Raw genomic sequence first — 21,585 nt, 5'->3', positions numbered from 1 at the left:
CATTCCACCACGACCTCAACCTCATTCTCTTTCTCCTGAAGACTCTCCAACAATGACCTTCAATGCCTGCTCTTCCATAAGATGAGCCTTCATACATTGTTCATGCACTAAAAGACTATTTTGTAACTCATCAATAGTAAGGGCATCTAAATCATTCTATTCTTTAATATAACACACCACATAATCATATTTGGATGTCATAGATCTCAAAATCTTTTCAATGATAGTTACATCTCTCATATTCCCTTTATTAGCTCTCAACTTTTTAACCATAGTAAGAGTCCAAGCAAAGATATTCTCCTTCCTTCATATTCAACATCTCAAACTCCTTCTAAAGAACCTGTCACTGTGCTCGTTGAACCTGTGTTGTCCCTTAATATTTCTACTTTAAAGAATTCTAAATATTTTTAGGTGTATCTTTGTTTAAAATGGTTTCCAAAATTGATCGATCTATGGCTTGGAAGAGATAAGTCTTTTCTTTCAAATTTTTAACTTTGTATCATCAATCACTTTTTTTATACTTCAGTGAGTTGAACTTTTTCTATTGTTGTAGGGATTCTATCTTCCACAATACCCCAATATTCCTTTAATCATAGGAAATTTTCCATAAGCATACACCAGTGATCATAATGTTTATCAAGTTTTGGTATTGCTGGTTACACAAATCCACCATCTATTGCCATATTTTCTTTGTTAAACTTTAAGAAAACTACTGCTTCTTAATTTCAATTAGGCCACTATGATGTGGCTTTTATACCATGTGTTAAAATAGCTTTCTACTTAACACAAATAAACTGGAAATTAGAGAGAAAAGCTTACACCATTAAGATAGTGACTTGGCCATATATATAGCCTTACAAAAGAGATTAAATTGCAGTCACGTTTTACGCATTTACTAATGTGTCAAAAGAATAGGAAAACATATAACTAATTCTAAAAAAATAGATTTATTCAAATCACTAACAGATATTATCATTTGACTCGTCCAAAAGCTGAACTAACTAATTTTTTCAATAATAAATGTCCATAATTTGTTCATGATCTCCCTTGATTTTTTTCCACATATGAATATACTATTTTAGGAAGATATGCTCTTGGTTCGGAAATTTGGAAGGTATGATTTTGATTTTGGCTTGATGAATTTTTAAAATTCCTTGATTTTGGTATTTCTTTTGCAACTTTAGAAAGGTATGGAGAGTCTCACAAAATGAACGCATTTTTATTTAAGAAAACAACTGTTGACACTAAAAAGAATAACCCAATTCCTTTGGGCCTATAACATTAATCAGATTATACCAAAACATTGATACAGATTCTAATCCCTATTAATTTTATAATTAGAAGCATCTCACATATATATAAATATATATGCCGTGTGTATTTGTGTCTGAATTAGATACAGACAAGACACAGATACAAAACCCAAATATGATAAAGCCTGAAATATATATATATATATATATATGTATATATGTATATATAAATGTATCAGCACGAGCAGGGAGATAGCTTCTTCAGCTCACTAATCTCCACATCATACCCAGAAATAATATCAATTTTGGAGCCTTTAAGCACCGAACCGTCACCACCATTAACTTTCCCATCTCCACATGCCAAAGCTTTTTTGGATACTACGACGCCGTATATCTCCTCCAGCAACCTGAAAAACGCAGTCTCCACATTGTCACCGCTCAAAGCAGATGTTTCAGAATAGAAGAGCCCTTGATCCTCTGCAAATTCAACCGCGTCTTCCGTCGGAACTACCCTCGACTCCACCAGATCCGCCTTGTTCCCGATCAGCATAATCACGATGGAGTTATCAGCGTGGGCCCTCAGTTCATCAACCCACCTCGCCACATGATCGAACGACTGCCGTCTCGTGATATCGTACACCAGCATTGCCCCCACTGATCCTCTGTAATACGCACTTGTAACTGCTCGGTACCTTTACTTTCATCATTTCATAATCAAATCATTAACAGATATTCTAACTTTGTGATTAATTGTTATAAGTAAGATAGAGAAAATGATTAGAAGGAAGAGGGAGAGAAGGAACCTTTCTTGGCCTGCAGTATCCCAGATCTGGGCCTTGACGACTTTTCCCTTAATGGTGACCGTCCTGGTTTGGAACTCAACGCCAATGGTGGACTTTGAGTCAAAGCAGAAGTTATTCCTGGTGAATCTAGACAGTATCTGAGTCTTCCCCACAGCTGAGTCACCAATCACCACAATCTTGAACACATAATCTATTTTCTCAGGAAAACTTTCCCTTCTTCCATTAATCCCTGCTTGATTCTCCACTAATCCATTCATTTCCTGATTCATCTTTAGTTACTCCAACCACACACACGAATACAGTAAAAACAAAAAAACAAAAAAAAAAAAAAAAAAAAGAAATGACACTATTGTTTGTTCTACAACTAGAACTGATATATCATTATATAATGAATCTGGGTTGTGGGTATTCTTGGCTTTTAGTGTTGTGGTAAGTTGGAGGGAGTAAAAAGAAAATGAGAAAAAGAACGAACAGGATGAATGGAGTTAGAGAATACGGTCATGTACTTGTCGCCTCTTTAAATGATTCATGAGTCTGCAGCGCATATATGTATATATATTATTGTTGTCATAGTTAGTTTTTTTTTTATATAATTTAGAGGGAGGGAGTTAGTTTAACATATTAATGACAAGTAGTCAACATCCTGTGAAAACTCAAAAATCTTATTGAAGTAGTGTTTTGATTTTTGCATATTAAGGTAAGCAAGTATTAAAAATGGGATTAATGAGAGGAATCGGCCACCCGTAGCCCCCACCATGTCTTAATTAGAGGCATAACGCCCGGGATTAGCCCACTACTAATGATTTTTTAGGTGGGTTTGATGCTACTTATAATCACATAAAGCAAAAGTGATTTGTCGTTAAACCATGGATTTTGCTAAGCAGTTTATTAGATGTTTTGGTAGGTAGAGCATGGAATGGAGAGGTAGACATTGAAAGAGGGTAAGTATACATCTATTTCTTCCTTTTATAAAGTTAAATTTATATACGAATATAATGTATTTCCAAATGGTACTACATTGATTTAATTTTTGGGTATAGTATGTATTAAAAATTTTACACCGACAAAAATTGGGTGCATTAACATCCTCAAGAATTATGGTTAGGGCCCTTGATCCCCTTGGGAAACTACATTGCTCTGTATCAATCAATGCTGCAATTTAGGAATACAGATGAATTTAATGTGTCAAATACCGGAAATTTTCTCAAGTTACTATAAAATATTTGACAATACTCTATATAATACTATTGTCTGATCTGCCTCTTTTATTTACCTTTTCTACTGGGTTGTGCTTTATTTTAAAGCAAAGCTGGAGAGTTAAATATTTGTTCTTTCTTTTTTCTTTTTTTTTTTTCTCTCTCTCTCTCTGAAATTGGAATTTGGTATTTTTAACAACTAGGAATCAATAAAAGAAAATAATTGGTTGTATTACAAGATCTGGGAGACATTGTGGGCTGGAGCTCTATCTTCCCACTAGTGAATAATCTTCCTTTGGGATCGCAAAACCAACATGCCATGAGACTCTGCTTCCTCTCCAGTACTACTGCTGTTAGTTTATTTCTATTTATATCAAATCTTCTTTTTTTTTTTTTGCCTTTAAGTCCTTTTATTGCAATCAAATCATATTTTAACCATCAGTATTTTAATTTTCCGATGATAAGATTAATAAAATTTATAAGTTTAACTAATGTACGAAAAATAATAAATTATAAATTCTATTTCAGAATGACATGTATTTTTATTATAAATCGTGGAATTACCATTATCATTATTATCGTGACGAATTTTTTATGTTTTTTAAAAAGAAAGAATTTGTTAATTTTTCTAATTATTTTTTTAAAAAAATATGAAATCATATAACAACTCTTAAATAAAAATAAAAAAGAAAATTTCTGGTGCAAAAAAATATATGCATATTAATAATAATATAATTTTTTAATTAAAAAACTAAAAATTACTTTCTAACATAAGCACATATCTAAACATTTTATAGAAAATGTAAAAATATTAATTATCTAATCAAAAAATGATTAGTAGTAAACTTTTGTCATGATGTACGGTGAATTTTCAATAATTTTAATTGATATTTTTATATTTTATAATTGATAGTAATTGATTTTGATAAAATTCTTTTTCTCACTTTAATTTTGTCACCATACAGTATTTTTTGTGTACCAATGTGATTGAAAACCAGCAGTCATCAATAATCCTACATTTCTAGTGGCTAATATCGTATCGTATCTCTTTCTCCCACAAGAAAACAACCCCAAGCTCCCCTCTTCCCCACAACACAAACCAAACAATCGCCATGGATACTCTCTCAGGCTCCATTTCAACTCTCAGTTTTTCTAGCTTTCATCTCACACCTCGTGACTTCTCGCACTTCAAATCTCCTGTTACATCTCACCAATCCTGCTCCTCAAGACCCAATTCGATTTCCACAACTTTCCCGCACCATAATCTCACTGCTTCCGCCCACTCCTTCCCTTCCTCTCACGTCGTATCAACTCTACACTCATCTCCTCATCATACCCATAAAAAACCCGCCACCGGCTACGCTGCGGCTCTCATAGACATAGCTCAATCCAACACATGTCTCCAGGTGATCCAAGAGGACGTAAAGAAGTTGTTGAACAATGAGCAAGTTCAAGCCGTGTTGGTAGACCAGGTCGTGGGTGATAAAGAGAAGGGGAAATTGGTGAAGATGGTGGGGAAGAAATATAAGTTTAATAGGTATTTGGTGGGTTTAACGAAGATGTTGATTGAGAGGAAGAAGACGGAGATGATAGTTGAGGTACTGCAGGAATTTGATAGGATTTCTGGAGAGATGACGATTGGGACTAAACTGGTTTTGGGTTCTTCTGCCAACAACATGTCCGGAGAAGATAACGTGTTTGGAATTACCCACAAAGTTGCCTTCAATTTTGTATAAGATAACAAATATTTGAACAAACTCTCTTTTGTTTTACTTCATAATTGACCAATTCTTTAACATAACCACTTTGATTTTTCTTTCATATACGAAGACTGTTTACTTTAATTTTGAAGTTCGTAGACCTATGAGCATTGAAAATCAATTTTGCAATTTAGGAAAGGTTGAAGAAATCTAATAACTAAATAGTCATTCTTTTGCTTGAAGAATTTATAATAAGATCTAATATCAAAACTAAAAATATAGATAAATACTTTTACAAATTTTTTTAAAAAAAAAAAAAATTAACAACTAGTAAGCTTTCATCAATAACAAATAGTTATTTCTTTTTCATCCATGTTTTTTTTTTTGTATAATTCACTTTTTTTTTAATCAATTTCGAGAATATCTTCATTTATAAGTTTGAAATCTATATTTATGAATCGAAATATCTAAACGATCAACTCTGCAATCAATTGTTAGAATCAATAGATTTTCAAATCATTCATTTAAAAAAATTGAAACATTTTTTATAATATTTTAAAAATCAAAATTCTTGATTAATAAAGGAATAATATCATTATTTTTGTTCAATAAGATATTAAAGTAGATGATTGACTCATTTCATATTCGAAAGAGCAAAAAATCTTTTGATAATAAAAATTCATATTTCTCAATGATATTATGGAATCAAGACAATTGGTTAAATTTTGTAAAATTATTTTATAAAATTTTATTAATATTTTCTTCTAATAAAACAAATAGAATTCGATTCTTGAATAATCCAAGTTATTTTTACTTCTATTGTAATAAAAAATTTCACATATTATCATAGTGGCAAGGATATCCCTTATTTAAGTTAGATAATTTAAATTTGATTGTAATAATATTAAAAAGTTTTGTACTTTTTTAAAAAAATAATTAAGTAGTACAAGTGATTTTATCAACAAATTTTGATCTTAGTACATAAAAATATGCTAGTAATTAAATAAAATGATAAGAAAACAAAATTTTGAAATAGAACTTATTCCAAACTGATTAATTCTTTGGTTTGAGTGAACTTTCTCCACTATATTTATGAATGAATCCTTTAGCACCTTTTTTCTATGTTTTGATGAATAGTCAATGTGGGTCGAACCCGCACTCGATGTTAATGGAGAGATAAAGAGGTAAGCATCCGGTAGCATTATATAGAAATCAGAAAATTACTATTTTTTAGAGAAAACAAAAAGAAGATTCACCAAAGTTCTTTCCTGAATTCAACTGGGGATTTCAGAATTACTCTGCTTCTTTTTCCCCTGATGAGTTCTTTTTTTGTAATGCAGAAAACAGAACATATAAAATGATCTTCCTTTTTGGTTGAAAGTTGGGATTGACCCCCTTCCCAGAAAGGTCAAAGCTCGAGTTTGAAAAAGAAAATAATTACTGAACTATAAAACTTAAGACGCGTCTTTCTGTTCAATCATTTTTCCTTTTGGGTTTTTATTTTTTGGGACGAAAAAAGAAATTCAGTCCAAAGACAATTGCCCCTTGGGGTACGGCAGCTCTCTAGCGTCGCAAGCGATCACTGTTTTTTCCTTTCTCGGAAAATCCCTGTTCCTAATTTCCTGGAAAATACTCTCCCCTGGGAGGCTGCCTGATGAATTATCGTAGGCTTTAGCTTCGTTTCTCTCAGGTTCTCTCTCTTTTTCTCTTGCTCACTTTCTGCTCAAGGATTAGTAGAAACCTTTGTTATGGAGCAACTAGACGTGTATGACCTTGTTGACCGAGTTGGTCTGCTTGCCGTGTTTTGTCAACATACATGCAGGGGTTCATTTTGAGCTTCATCAGCCCCTTATCTTGAATTCAGACCCTACTATGTACTCTAACAGTTGCTATTCTTGTTTTCTATTTCAATTTAATGCTTTACATGAGTCGTACATGTGGTTGTGTTAGTACTCGCTTAAGAAGACATGGATATGAGGCTCAACAGTAGGTTTTCTTTAGAGTATAAGATTTGCTGCCGAGATTGGATTGGGTTTTTTTTTTTTTTTTTTTTTTGTGAGAATCCTTTATGCCCTGAGGAGTGAAGTTGTAAAGGAAACAACTTTTTCACTCTTCTGTTTACTGCCCAATTAGATTCCAATTGATCCTTGGAAGTCACTAAAAGCAAAGCGTATATAATTTTTTAGTATGCTCATCCTGGTTGACATTTATTTTTTATTCTAGTTTTAGTTCTTGTTTATAATTTTGATGCACTAGCCAGTTAAACAGAAATAACAGGTGGCTTAGGTTATCCTGCGGTTTTCTTAGCTCTCCAAAACACAATTGGTTTTTCTTTTCCAGGCATGAATTGGTTCAAAGAGATAATAAGTTGTTCATGTGTCTTTTGAAAGAGAAGGATAAGTACTATTTAATATTTTGTCGATGATTTTTCCCTTATAGTAGTCTTTTTTCAAATTGGTTCTAAAATGTAGGAATTTTAGGTCGTAGAAGTGGAAGGGTGATTTGGATGAAACCTACAACAGATGAAAATGCTGAGACAGGTCTCTAGCAACTGAATCTTTCCTCTTTAGTCAGAGACCTAATCCCATGAGAAAAGATTTCGCTTCATAGCTCGCGATTTGGTGCTCGTAATGGCAATAGATCTGATTGCAGACTCACTTGTTCTGGCTTCAGAACTCATTTCCCAGGTCGTAGAAAGCATGCTTGAGGTCGTAGTTGCAACCAACAATGTCCTAGTTAACAAAGACAGTTTCAGGGAACTTGCAACTTACATGGAAAAAATTGTTCCAATACTGAAAGAATTGAATCAAAAGAATGTGGATTCTGATGTCTTAAACAAGTCTATTGAGATTCTCAATCGAGAGACAAATGCTGCAAAGCACCTGACACTAGAATGTGGGAAAAGAAATAAAGTGTATCTTTTGATGAATTGCAGGATGATAGTTAATCGTCTAGAGAAAATAACAAAAGAAATTAGCCGAGCTTTGTCTCTCCTACCTTTAGCCTCTCTGGATCTTGCATCTGTAACAGCTGAAGAAATTGAAAACCTCTACAACAATATGCAGAGAGCTGAATTTAAGGCAGCTGTAGTTGAAGAGGCAATCTTGGAAAAAGTTGAGACTGGAATACAGGAGAGGAATGTTGGTCGTTCTTATGCTAATAATTTACTGGTTCTCATAGCAGGAGCTGTTGGGATCTCTACCGAGAAATCAGTATTGAAGAAGGAACTTGAAGAGTTTAAAAGTGAGATTGAGAATACTCGGCTGAGAAAGGACCAGGCAGAAGCTATACAAATGGATCAGATAATTGCTTTGTTAGAAAGGGCTGATGCTGCTTCATCTCCTAAGGAGAAAGAGATTAAATATTTTACCAAGCGGAAGTCTTTGGGTAGTCAACCTTTGGAACCTCTGCAATCTTTTTACTGCCCCATCACTGGAGATGTTATGGTGGACCCTGTAGAGACCTCTTCAGGACAAACATTTGAGAGAACTGCAATAGAAAAGTGGTTTGCAGATGGAAACAAATTATGTCCACTGACCATGACCAGTCTAAACACATCAGTTCTACGTCCTAACAAAACTCTGAGGCAATCAATAGAAGAGTGGAAGGATAGAAATACTATGATAACAATTGCTTCCATGAAACCAAAACTAATGTCTGAAGAGGAGGAAGACGGTATCCACTGCCTCGAACAGCTGCAGCACCTCTGTGAGCAAAGAGAACAGCATCGGGAATGGGTTATATTGGAGAACTACATACCAACTCTTATTCAACTTCTTGCTGAAAAAAGTCGTGATCTAAGGAGTCGTGTTCTTATCATTCTTCACATTTTGGTGAAGGATAATGATGATGCTAAGGTAATGTTAGTCAAACAACATTTCTCTTTCTCATCTCTCTGCGTGCTTGTGTAGGATATTATGTGCAATAAAGTGCTTTCATCTTATTAAACTTTTTGTTTGGAATGTGAAACACAGCCACCTGATTAGGCACGTTCTAAAATCAGTTTCATGTTAGATAAAGATGCCACTACCCAAGAATATATTGGTTATTGGTTATCAACATGTGTATTTTTATTTTAGATCACCTAAAAAATATTTCTGAACTTCTGTATGGCAAACCATTAAAGTTCAGTATGGGTCACACTCTTGGACCCTATTCATATTATTTTTGGCCTTCAATTCTTCCAATGTTTTCTTTTATTTTGTCAATGGAGATAATTGACAAATTCCTTGTATGAACATAGATCCTCTGAACTAGATATGTCAGAATGTGTTCTTTGATTTTATATTCCCTTTCTTCCCCAATGGTGAATATGTTGCAGGAAAGAGTGGCAAAAGTTGATAACCCTATTGAACCTATTGTTCGCTCTCTTGGGCGTCGTATTGAAGAAAGAAAGTTAGCAGTGGCATTGTTGTTAGAATTATCTATCTTCCATGTCTTACGAGATCACATTGGAAAGGTCCAGGGATGCATCCTTCTCTTGGTGACTATGTCAAGCACTGATGATCATCAAGCTGCTAAAGATGCACACGAGCTTTTGGAGAATCTTTCTTTCTCTGATCAGAATGTTATACAAATGGCAAGGGCTAATTATTTTAAGCATCTGCTGCACCGTCTTTCTACAGGTTTTTTTCCTTCAAAAAAGGAAACTTGGGTTTCTGTTCCTGTTCTTAATAAAACTAGCATGAGCTAATAGATATTTGAGGACAATTGCTTGCGAATGGAATTCTATATATGTTCTCTGTTATTTATTGGCTTGCTTCAGTTTTTTGTTTGATGTCTCTTGTGTAATGTTGTAAAAATCTCAAGTTGCATTGCTTTGATGATACTACATGCATCTATCTTAACTTTAAAAGTTACATGAATTTCTAGTGTAAAATGATCGCACTGCAGAAAAGAAAGTTGACTTCTCAAATGGTTCAGAAGATGGACAAAGAGCTGAAAACATTGAGAAAAATAAATAAATAAAAAGTAGAAGTAGAAACAGAGGCTTTAATTTTCTGAAATCAGGAGATTTTGTTGTATTGTAATTGATGGATTTTTCTGAATCCTGAAAGAATATATGATATTTGAATTGGTAGAGGATTTCAAAGTAGATGTTTAGAGGGTTATGGTTGAAAGGTAAAATTCTGATAGGTGAACATAAATTCCTATGACAAACAGATATATTGCATTTTTTTCTGTTTTTTTGCTTATACATACATATATACATATTTATATATATATTTATACATATTTATATATATATATATATATATATATATACATATATGTATATATCTTCTTGGTACCAATTATTGCTTATAGTTGTGTCTACACTTGACACCATATTGAAGAGCGCATTTTACTTATATTCCTATCTCTTCATCCATGCAGGGCCAGAACGTGTGAAAATGATCATGGCAACAACTTTGGCAGATATGGAGTTGACAGAGCACAATAAAGTCTCTTTGGTTGAAGGAGGTGTACTTGGTCCTCTCCTTTACTTGGTTTCTCATGGTGACATGCTGATGAAAAATGCAGCCGTCAAAGCTCTCTATAACCTATCAACAGTTGCAAAAAATGGCTTGCAGATGATCAGAGAAGGTGCAAAGGGCCCATTATTTAACCTCCTCCTTCACCAAAAATCATCATCTCCAAGCTTGCGGGAACAGGTGGCAGCCACAATCATGCAGCTTGCTGTATCAACTGTGTCTCAGGAATCTGGCCAGACACCAGTCACCTTATTGGAATCTGATGATGATATTTTCATGCTTCTCTCAGTTATCAATTTGACTGGGCCTGTTGTGCAAAAGAGCATTCTCCAGACCTTCCATGCCTTGTGCCAATCTGATACTGCAACTTATATCAAGAACAGATTAACAGAGGTATGTATCTTTTAGGGAAAGGGGCTTTTCCACACACTTGCATGCTTTCACACAAGTGCCTATTGATGAGCAGTAACAGCTGGTAGGTTAGAATTTTAGGTAAGTTATGCTGCTTTAGGATTTTGGAATCAATATATTGGAATCATAAAGAAGATTGTTCCTTGTATCTCCGCCAAATAGAAATATCAGTACTTACAGGTTTACATAGGTTGATGTGGCAAAATGTTGTCGTGTCTGAGATTGTGCCTAAGTTTAGGAAGACACTGATATGGTGATCATCCACCGAAGCTTGCTGAAAGCTGGAAAAACAACAAGGAATAATTACATTCATATCATATTGGAGATATTAAGGAAATGCTGTCGAAGTTGATGAAATGGCATATGTCCTACCTTAACAATGTTTAGGTTATGTTTGGAATAAAAGAAATTTTGCAAAAATCATTTACAAATGTAGACTTAGTTCAACTAGGAGAGATGAAAAATTTATCAGAAGATGACAAAAATTGACCTCATATGAATATTAAGTAGAATTGAAGTAAATGTATTTCAAATTACATCAAATTCGTAAAATTTATAGATATTTTTTGCAATATAGCTTTAGATAAAAATTAGTAAATGATTTTGGAGGTAAGGAAAAGAAATGACGAAAAAGAATGGGTTTTAAGGGAAAGGAAAAGAAAGGCATTTTTCTCATTATGACAACTAATAATTGAGAAAGTAGAGGAATGGAAAGGATTTCATAATATTTTGTCTGGTTTAGGGTATGTAAAGGAAATAACATGGTTAATTGTAAGAACAGTGTCAATTGCAACTTTTATTAGTAAAAAAAGAAAATAATGCAATCAAAGATAAATAGATAAGTATTATTAAATTTTGACTTTTTTTTTCTTTTACTTTTCTTTCCCCTCAATTTGGAAACTCAGATTGAATTTTTAAGGTGGGAAAAAGATACACTCACCATCCATGCTTCTGTTTCCTAATTTTTATTCTTTATTCAAACAAGAAAAGTGGGCCAGAATCCTATTGTTTCTTTTTCCTTTTACTCACTTCCCTCGATCCAATCATAAAGTCAAGCACAGAATAGAGGTTGAGGTGGAGGAGTTGAATAAAGTTTGAGTGCAAGAGTTGAATTTGTGACAGGAAAATAAAATAATTGAAATAACTAGGAATGATAATATGTAGGAGTCTTATAATATGTCTAACTACTATCTAATCCTCAATAGTTTTTCCTCACGAAACTGAGAAGTCTAAATTGAGAATTTTTTGCAGCCTTTCTTTTTTTTCTTTTTTTTTTTTTCTAATTTTTAGTTAACCTTTTCTTCCACCCAATCATTTATTTATCTATGCATGCTTTGTGGATTGGGGGGGGGGATTTTGGGTGGGGGCCCCTATATAGTTAACTTTCTGCATCTAATTAGCACTAATGATATCGACAGTGTTCTGCAATCCAAGTACTAGTTCCGTTGTGTGAGCATGGTAACCTAGATGTACGAGCAAATGCCGTGAAGTTGTTCTGTTGCTTGGCAGATGATGGTGATCAAGCCACCATTTTGGAGCATGTGGGTGAAAAGTGCCTAGAGACCCTAGTTAGAATCATTCAATCTTCTAGCAACAAGGAAGAGGTTGTTTCTGCAATGGGCATAATTTCCAGTCTTCCAGAAATCTCTCCAATTACTCAGTGGCTTTTGGATGCCCAAGCACTCCCAACAGTTCTCTCGATCCTCCGCGATAGTCAGCAAAATGATCCCAGCAGAATTCAATTAGTTGAAAAAGCTGTTGGTGCCATACGTCGTTTCACTGTTCCAACAAACTTGGAATGGCAAAATATTGCAGCAAAGGCTGGTGTTATTCCACTCCTGGTTTGGTTGCTAGAGTTAGGTTCCCCCTTAACAAAGAAATATGCAGCGATTTCTCTTGGCCGGTTTTCAGAGAGTTCAGTTGCGCTCAGTAGAATCATGCCAAAGCATAGGGGATTTTGGTGCTTCTCTTCTCCCCCTAACGATATCTGTCCGGTTCATAGGGGAATTTGTGCTGTTGAATCATCATTTTGCCTTATAGAGGCTGATGCGGTGGGACCTCTTGTGAAGGTGCTTGAAGAACCAGATCCTGGAGTCTGTGAGTCTTCTTTAGATGCACTCTTGACTTTAATTGAAGGTGAGCGATTACAAAGTGGTAGTAAGGTGCTTGCAGAAGCAAAAGCCATACCACCAATGATAAAGTTTCTGAGCTCTCCGTCCCCCACATTGCAAGAAAAATCTCTCGTTGCTCTTGAAAGGATTTTCCGAATTCCAGAGTTCAAACAGAATTATGGCCCATCTGCCCAGGTGCCTTTAGTTGACTTAACACAGCGAGGTAGCAGTAGAGTGAAGTCCCTTTCTGCCAGGATACTTGCGCATTTGAATGTGCTTCATGATCAGTCTTCATATTTCTAGAGAAACTTAGTTGGCTTAACCTATTTGAATTCTATAGGGTTCCCCATTTCTTGTAGGAGGTAACAAATTCACCATAACAGTTTGGTTGCTGAGAAGCATTCAAAGATCTCAGATGAGCACAGATAACCGGGTGACGGATTCCAAATTTTCTGAAGCATGAGCGGACTAGCCCTTCGTTTAAGGTTTAAAAGGCCATCATCTTATCTTGGAAGCTAAAGAGTACGATTAATTATCTGATCAGCCACCCGTCAAGTATTCATTCTGGTGTGTGATTAAAAAAGTTGTTGAAGAATGAGCTAGTTCAAGCTGTGTTGGTGATAAAGAGAAAGGGAAATTGGTGAAGGAGGTGGAGAAGAGAAACAAGTTTTAGTAGGTTGTTGGTTGATGAAGATGTTGATTGAGAAGAAGCAGGCGGAGATGATAGTTGAGGTATTGCAGGAATTTGACAGGATTTATTGGGAGACAATGATTGGGACTAAACTGGTTCTGGGTTCTTCTCCCAACACAAGGGAGGAAGATTACTACAAATAACGGTAATCACAATTTAGCTATTCTTTATTAAATTTAACTAGATTTGTAATCCCTCTTATTCATAAATTTATGTAATTACTATTAAATTTTTTTAGTTAAACTGTGTAATTTTTTTTAAATTATAAAAATTTTATTTCAATTCATGCAACAGTCTTATTTGTAACTTTTCTTTAGTTAATTAGACAATAATTTTTTTAACTTTTTAATATAATTTGTACTTACATATTTTCAATTTCAATAAAATTTTGTTATAATGTATTCAGAATTTCAAAAATTCTATTTCAATTTCTTCACCAGTTATTTAGACAATAAAATTTTCGATTACTAAAATTTATTACAATGATTTTTTTTAATTATATATGATATAATTTTTAGTTAGTTTGTATAGTTAGACAATTGTTGTTATAATTCTTAATTATATAATTTGATTAGTTGTAGTATATTATCCTAAATTAGATCATTATTAAGTAGAATTTTTAGTTTAAAAAGTCCTAGTTTCAGCATAATTTTCAATTAATACTATCGTAAAGTCTTGTAGAATTTTAAATTAGATAATTTTAATTATAGTAGAAATATTACTTAGATAAATTATTAATATAATCTTTGCAAAAAAATAATTTCAATAGAATTTTTAATTAAGTAGTTGGTAAATTTTTAAATTTCAGTAAAAAAAATTCTCAGTTAACACAATTGGATGTTTATAAGAACCTTTGAATAGAAAGTTAGTAGAATTTTCAATTACTAAAAATAATTTTTTGACCAATTAGTAAAATTACAATAAGTTTCTTTTTAATAAATTTTAATTTATTACGAAATTAATTAGATAATGATATTCTCTATGTTCACAACAAGAAATTAATATCTTTAATATTTAATTATAAAATTTTAACTAGAGCTTAAAATTTTAATTTTTATTTTTTTAATTCACAATAAAGTTTTTTATTAGATAATTAATATAAAAAAAGTACTAAGGCTTTTGACTAGGTGATTTTGTAGCGTCCGGAAAGGGGCTGAAAAAAAAAAAAAAAAAAAAAAGGAAGAAAAGAAAGCCACGTCGGCAGCCACGTCAGCAGGCCCGGCCAAGCGGGACCTGCCACGTAGCAAAATCACGTCGTTCCAAAAAGGGCCACGTTGGCGATCCGCGTGGGCGCGATCGACGGCCCAGATCAAGCGTGCGATCGACGGCCCAGATTAAAACAAAATGGACGGCTGAGATCAAAAGGCAAAGGGTTATAAATAGAACCCCCACACCAGACCACAAACCCTAGCCGCCTGCCGCTCACCGGAGAAGACGAACCAGAAGCCGGCCGCCGCCACCCACCGCCGCACCGGAGGAATTTCCGACCGCCGATCGAGGTAAATTTCGTACCCCCGACTCGTTTTTCCACGCTGATTCCTCCTATGGCCAAATCGGAGCCAAAATCCTGGCCAAACAGCCGGAATACACGGCCGAAGCCCAGCGGCGCCGCCGCGCCCCTTCTCGGTTTTTGCCTCCGATGAGGCTCTTCCCGGCCTCCGTTTGATGCAATTTTTATATCACCGTGATCACCATTCTTTTCTCTACAGGTTGATCGGAGCCGAATCACCAAAACACGAACCTCGCCGGAGAGCCGCCGCACCCGAGAGCGCCGCCGCCGGTAAGCTCCGTTTTTTCGTGATTTTTTGGCCCCCCGAGGGCCCTAGGGTTGTTTTCTCGCAGGGACCGATGCGAGTGTGGCCGAATTCGACCGGAAACGGCAGAAAATAGCCAACCCGAAGCAAATCGCCGCTGCCAGCGGCGCCGTCGTCGCCGGAGCACGGCGGAGCCGCCGTGCCGAAGTTGCGATTTGGGCCGAAAGGGGCCCTGGGCCTAATTTGGGATTTTTTTGGAACATGTGCAGGTACCAGTAGTGCGTTTCAGTTTCCCGAGGAAAATTCAGGGAAAATTAGGGACAGCCTGCAAGCGCACTGTGAAGCCGTGTTCGGACCCCGAAACGAGTAAGGACCCCTCACCCTATTTCCTATCACGGTTTTAAAGTCTAATAAATGATAAAACGGCATTTCATGAATCAATGAATGTGTGAAATTGCTTAAGGTCGCTAATGGAGCCCGAGTCTAGTGTGTTTGTCGGTTAACTGCTATTTGGCCTGTTTTACAGTTTTAAATGTGGCATGAGGTTCGATGTTTTCATTTTATAGTTTCGTGTGCATATTTTACTGTTTTATTGATTATGGATTGAATAACCGGGATATTGATGCTGTATGTTGTCTGTTTGGCATAAATTATCGTTTTGCTTGTTTGTATGTGATTGATAATGCTGACTGAGGGAAAAGGAGAATGAAAGATTATGTGAATGGAAATTGTATAATGTGTTCAGCCTGACTAGATATCCTGGGAGATGGTGGACGGACCGGGTCCGTAGGAAACCCTACCGGGATTGTGGTCTCCCATACCGGACGGGGTATGGAGATCTTATGTGTTTTGGCGCCCATACCGGACGGGATATGGGGACGGCCCGTTTCACCCTCATACCGGACGGGGTAATGAGGTCTATGGTTTGGCGCCCACACCGGACGGGGTATGGGGACGGCCCTGGAATATGATTTCAAGTGTTAAGGATTAACGGGTAGCGGGACCCCTATGGATCCCCATGGATACTAGTGGGCTGGTGAATTAGGAAAATATGTTGTATAACGATTGAATTACGAAAAGTGTGATAGGTATTATGTTATACAGTTCGTATATATGTTTCCATGATGATGATGATGTTATTGCTTTCGTATATTGTTTTATGAATTTCACCGAGGTAGGTAAATGGCAAAGGTTTTATTATCGATAAAAGGATTTGTTGTAAATTATGCTCCATTGGTCTTTTTATGTTTTCTACCCACCTTTACCTCCGTGACGGTGAGATATCGTGATGTCCTTACTGAGCTAGTGTAGCTCATTCCTTATTTAATCATTTCAGATCAAGAGGACATCGTTCCCGAGCCGGTTCCGCAGGAGGACGACGAATGGGACGCCTAAAGACTCCATAGTCACATTCGTAGTTTTTACTTTCAAGTTTCTCCTTTAGGTAGTTTAATCTTTTATATTTCGTGAGCACGTTTTAGTTTTAGTGTAAGGGATGTTATTCAAATTTTGACTTCGCTTCTGCATTTGATATTTATAATATAAATTCCATTATGAATTACTGGGGCTGTTACAGATTTAGTCTTCGTAAAATTTTCAATTAGCGTTTTTTAGTTTTTATATAATTTATTGTTATTTTTTTCATTTAATTATTCTAATTGGACAACAGATAAATTAAACAGTTAATAAAAATTTATAAACTAATTATACCTAGAAGATTTTAATTTTAGAAGAATGTTTAGTGGATGCAATTATGAAAATTTTTAATTATACAATTTAAATTTGTCTGGAAAAAAAAAAAACATACTAGTTTAATTTACATAGAATTTTTTTTTTTTTTTTTATGTTGAGAAGAAGCAATTTCATTAAAATCATGCAAGCAAATCAGCTATATCCACATATACATCCTCCCAAACATAAAAGTACGGGTGGGAGCGAGCTGCCTACGCAATATTGTGTGCACTAACATTAGCTTGTCTAAAGACCCATCTTATGGACACATTAGGTCTAAAGGAAATGAGCATCTTGCAATCCTCCATGATGAACCCTAACTCAAAGTTATCGTCACTGTTTGCTAACAAAGCATTACAGTTTTTTTACGTATCCAACTCAACGATACCGGGTTGGAGTATATATATTGCAAAATATTGTCGCACCCTAATAACTCCGCTAGATGGGAGACCAGCACCCTTGCAGTCTATCAGAAAGCATCTTCAACACTCTCTTAAAGAGTCATGCACAATAGCCACATATCTTGCATCTGCACAATTTTGGAATATTGTCTCATTCACATTACATTTTTAGACTTTAGAATGAGTCGCTTGTCAATGTATGATACGAGTGGTTGTTTACTGATAGGATAGTTGATTTCTATTTTTAAACTCCTGAACACTTCTCTATTCTTGCAGAAATTTCAGTACAAGGAACACGGAGGTCTAGTCCGTATAGATTTTTTCGACCCACAGTGTCTCATTTCTCTCTTATTGGAGGCTCCACATGTAACAGAAGATCTACTCAATAACACTCCTCGGCTTGGTTTGAACTTGACACTCCAATCACTCAGCCAATGTATCAGCACTAAGGATTAGTCGTGATACATCCAATTGTTTCCAACAACCCTTTACTTTCACACACTCCAGAAAGACGTGTGATAAGGATTGTTCCTGACTGCACCTCTTACAAGTTGTCTTAATGGCTGTACCCTTCTCTAACAGTTCGATTTTCACTAGTAAGATGTTGTTCAGGAAGCGCCAAACAAACTTTTTTACGTTCGGCAGGATTTTCACATTCCATGCATATTTCCACAAATTCCTTGGCTCTCTCATAGAATTATATAAGGTTCCACCATAACACGATATGTTGTCTTCATTGTGTACTTTACATTCTCTAAAAGCATCCAAACCCGTTTATCATGTCTTCCTCTTAGGCTCAACAGGATACTCAACACAAGATTAACTTCTTCTTCCACTAAAATACTCCGGACTAAATTGACATTGTAGGTCTATTCCCTTTTGTCCATGAGATCCTAAACTGTCATATTCTCCAAGCCAGCCACCAATGGACTGCAAAACCAGTACCTCTTTATGCGGTAACTAAAAATCTGACTATATTTTTATTTAATAATCTATCCCAATTAATAAAAAATTTTATTATCTAAATATAATTTTAATAAACTTTGATTAAACAAATAAGAAATCAGTGAAACTTTTAATTATAAAATGATAATAATTTTATCAAAATTTGTCTTTTTGGTAGAGTCGGTGGCAATCAAACATCAGCACTATCTTCCTCATTGAACGATCAAGCTCCCTCCTTTCACCTTACAGGACCAAATACTTGTCCCAAACATGCTGCAGCTCCGCCTGAAGATCACACAACTCCACCCAATCAACCCTGTTCGTTTGTTCTCCACGCTTGATCTTTCTACCGCCGATCCCTCCTCCCCACTTCTCCAATTGTACACCGTCACGCCTCCAATCAAACCCTGGCCCCGGCGCCTCTACCCCAAGCGCCTTGTCTCCATGATCTCCCGCCAGCAAAATCTCGATCTTGCACTTCAAATCTTCCTCTATGCCGGAAAATTCCACCCCGGATTTTCCCATAATTATGACACTTACCACTCCATTATCCTCAAGCTCTCTCGCGCCCGCGCTTTTCAGCCCATGGAATCTCTCCTCTCCCAACTCCAGAGTGACCGACAAATCACTTGTGGTGAAAATTTATTCATTGCCGTAATTCGCTACTATGGGCTAGCAGGTCGCCCTCGATTGGCTCTCAAAACATTCTTGCGAATCCAAAACTTCGGTGTTCAGCGTTCAGTGAGATCACTAAACACATTGTTGAACGCTTTGGTTCAGAACAAGAGATACGATTTGGTTCACGTTATGTTTAGGAGCTGCAAAGATAAGTTCAATGTTGTACCCAATGTGTTCACTTGTAATATTTTGCTCAAGGCTCTGTGCAAGAAAAACGACGTCGAAGGTGCCCTCAAAGTGTTAGACGAAATGCCAACGATGTCAATGGTGCCAAACCTTGTTAGTTACACCACGATTCTCGGTGGGTATGTTGCAAGAGGCGACATGGAAGGTGCTAAGAGGATTTTTAGGGAGGTTTTTGATCGAGGTTGGCTGCCTGATGCGACAATATATACGGTTTTGATGGATGGGTATTGTAAGCTAGGGAGATTCGTTCATGCAGTTAGGGTAATGGATGATATGGAGGAGAATGGTGTTGAGCCAAATGAAGTCACTTATGGAGTCATGATTGAAGCTCTTTGCAAGGAAAAGAAATCCGGTGAAGCCTGCAACATGATGAACGATATGCTTGAGAAGAAATGTATACCAAGTTCCACGCTTTGTTGTAAGGTGATTGATGCATTGTGTGAAGACGGGAAGGTGGAGGATGCTTGTGGGTTGTGGAGGAGAATGTTGAAGAAAAATTGCATGCCTGATAACGCCATCTTGAGCTCACTCATACACTGGCTTTGTAAAGAGGGGGATGTTTGGGAGGCTAGGAAGTTGTTTGATGAGTTTGAGAAGAGTTCTATTCCAAGTCTTTTGACCTATAATACATTAATTGCAGGAATGTGTGAGAGAGGAGAATTGAGTGAAGCAGGGAAGTTGTGGGATGACATGGTGGAGAAAAGCTGTGCTCCTAATGCATTCACATATAACATGTTCATTAAGGGATTTTGTAAGATCGGAAACGTGAAGGAAGGCATTAAGATTTTAGAGGAGATGTTAGATAAAGGATGTATTCCAGACAAGTGGACATACTCTTTGTTGATCGATGGCTTGTGTAAGTTGGGGAAAGAAGGAGACGTCACTAAGGTTATTTCACTGGCAATGTCAAGTAGACAAGTTGATAGGGAGTCCTGGAATCTTTTCTTTACCAAGGCTGTCGGAAAGCTGGATACTGGGGTGGGCATTTTTGATGAATTATTGTTGGAACACGCTGCTGCTTAAAGACCTGTGGCCTTCATAGCTTTAGACCATGCAGAGGACTGAAACTTAGATGTGAATTTTAAGAGGATTAATTCCTAAGAGGCTATTGGTTGTCCTTTGGAAAGGGGTGCATGAGTGAAACATCTCCGAGGTGTCCTTCAATTCATGGGGTCTGATTAGCCACAGAGTTCACGTTGCGAGGACTAAAGTCCTGAATTTCTGGGTCTCTTTAGGAGGATGGCTTTGATTTGTGACCATCTATGGCTAAATAAGAGAAAATTACAAGCCCCAAGAAGTGCCATATTATCGGTTTGAACAGTAAATTTTCCCAGTTGCCTTTGAGAAGGCCATAACACATTCTGTAGCTCCGTGCATGATTTTGTCATCTTGAATAGTGCAGTGCATAAGTTTAGGATCTGGAGTTATTATTTCAGATATTGTTGTAGAGCACAGCCAGATGATTACTTCATATTCGGAGAACAAGGACTATTATTTTCACAAGTTAATAACAGAAGCAAAATCTGCAAATTAGCTATTTCTAGAAACAGACTATGTAGATTACCTTCTAACCAGGTGCCAGACTCCCACATTTTCTGAAGCGTGAGAGGACTAGCCCTTCATTTCAGCATTAAAAAAGGACATATCTCATCTGGGAAGCTAAAGAGTGCTGATTAATTCTCTGATTGGCAGCTGATCAAGTATTCACTCTGGTGTACGACTGTTGCAGTCCAGTATTCTGTACCTGAGATTATGTAAATTATATTTATGCTTTTGTTGTATAGACTTTAGATATTATTGCTGGGTGAAACACTAGTAGAGAATCTGCCTTAAACCATTATTTTTTGTCAGAATCAAATTCTTTGCTATTGTCTATGTCACTTTGATAACATCTGTGTGGAAGATTTTCTTTGAGAATTCAACATCTTGTCAAAATATAGTATGGAACTTTTGTCCTCTGTGTATGAAAAATATTTGATTGTTCAGTAGTGCTTGGTGCATTCTTGAAATTGGAGGTAAAGCGTGACTCTCCGAAAACTTTCATGCTTATTTTGTAACGTGAATTACTATTTATTTGAATTTTAAAATCGTTTAAACTCTTTAATGTTTTATATTTTAATTTTTGAATAAATTTCGTATTTCGTATTTTATTTAATTTAAATAATTATTAAAATTATTTATTTTATTTTTTCATAGGTAATTTATATTTTAAATTGATTAAAAATTTCAGAAAAAAAACGAAAGAAAAAAG

General features: G+C 35.9%; 4 protein-coding genes across 7 annotated transcripts; 3 read left to right on the top strand and 1 right to left on the bottom strand.

Annotated features, from left to right (window-relative positions):
- Positions 1-1,198: 1,198 nt before the first annotated feature.
- On the bottom strand, positions 1,199-2,546 carry RABA3 (RAB GTPase homolog A3). Its single transcript, XM_022037371.2, has 2 exons — positions 2,057-2,546; positions 1,199-1,945 (listed from the first exon to the last, which is right to left on the bottom strand). Exons 1-2 carry the CDS (start codon positions 2,323-2,325, stop codon positions 1,489-1,491), a joined length of 726 nt encoding a protein of 241 aa, XP_021893063.1. The 5' UTR covers positions 2,326-2,546; the 3' UTR covers positions 1,199-1,488.
- A 1,728-nt stretch (positions 2,547-4,274) lies between these two features.
- LOC110811033 (ATPase, F1 complex, OSCP/delta subunit protein) lies at positions 4,275-5,053 on the top strand. Its single transcript, XM_022037387.2, has one exon. The coding sequence runs from the start codon at positions 4,365-4,367 to the stop codon at positions 4,986-4,988; it is 624 nt and encodes a 207-aa protein (XP_021893079.1). The 5' UTR covers positions 4,275-4,364; the 3' UTR covers positions 4,989-5,053.
- A 1,293-nt stretch (positions 5,054-6,346) lies between these two features.
- On the top strand, positions 6,347-13,925 carry LOC110810987 (U-box domain-containing protein 24-like). Of its 4 annotated transcripts, none has more exons than XM_022037322.2 (5): positions 6,347-6,642; positions 7,433-8,809; positions 9,274-9,577; positions 10,329-10,819; positions 12,256-13,925. In XM_022037322.2, the coding sequence occupies exons 2-5, from the start codon at positions 7,583-7,585 to the stop codon at positions 13,249-13,251; spliced, it is 3,018 nt and encodes a 1,005-aa protein (XP_021893014.1). In that variant the 5' UTR covers positions 6,347-6,642; positions 7,433-7,582; the 3' UTR covers positions 13,252-13,925. The 4 variants fall into 4 exon arrangements, with proteins under 4 accessions (XP_021893014.1, XP_021893013.1, XP_021893016.1 ...); XM_022037321.2 differs by having other exon boundaries at positions 7,424-8,809; XM_022037324.2 differs by lacking the exon at positions 6,347-6,642 and adding an exon at positions 6,649-6,826.
- A 4,660-nt stretch (positions 13,926-18,585) lies between these two features.
- Positions 18,586-21,289, top strand: LOC110825619 (Pentatricopeptide repeat (PPR-like) superfamily protein). Its single transcript, XM_022056090.2, has one exon. The coding sequence runs from the start codon at positions 18,741-18,743 to the stop codon at positions 20,355-20,357; it is 1,617 nt and encodes a 538-aa protein (XP_021911782.1). The 5' UTR covers positions 18,586-18,740; the 3' UTR covers positions 20,358-21,289.
- Positions 21,290-21,585: the final 296 nt, after the last annotated feature.

This window comes from Carica papaya, chromosome 5 (assembly GCF_054855325.1).
Source record: "Carica papaya isolate Zhongbai chromosome 5, ASM5485532v1, whole genome shotgun sequence".
In the NCBI taxonomy this organism is placed as follows: Eukaryota; Viridiplantae; Streptophyta; class Magnoliopsida; order Brassicales; family Caricaceae; genus Carica; species Carica papaya.
This window is presented reverse-complemented; position numbering and strand designations above follow the sequence as displayed.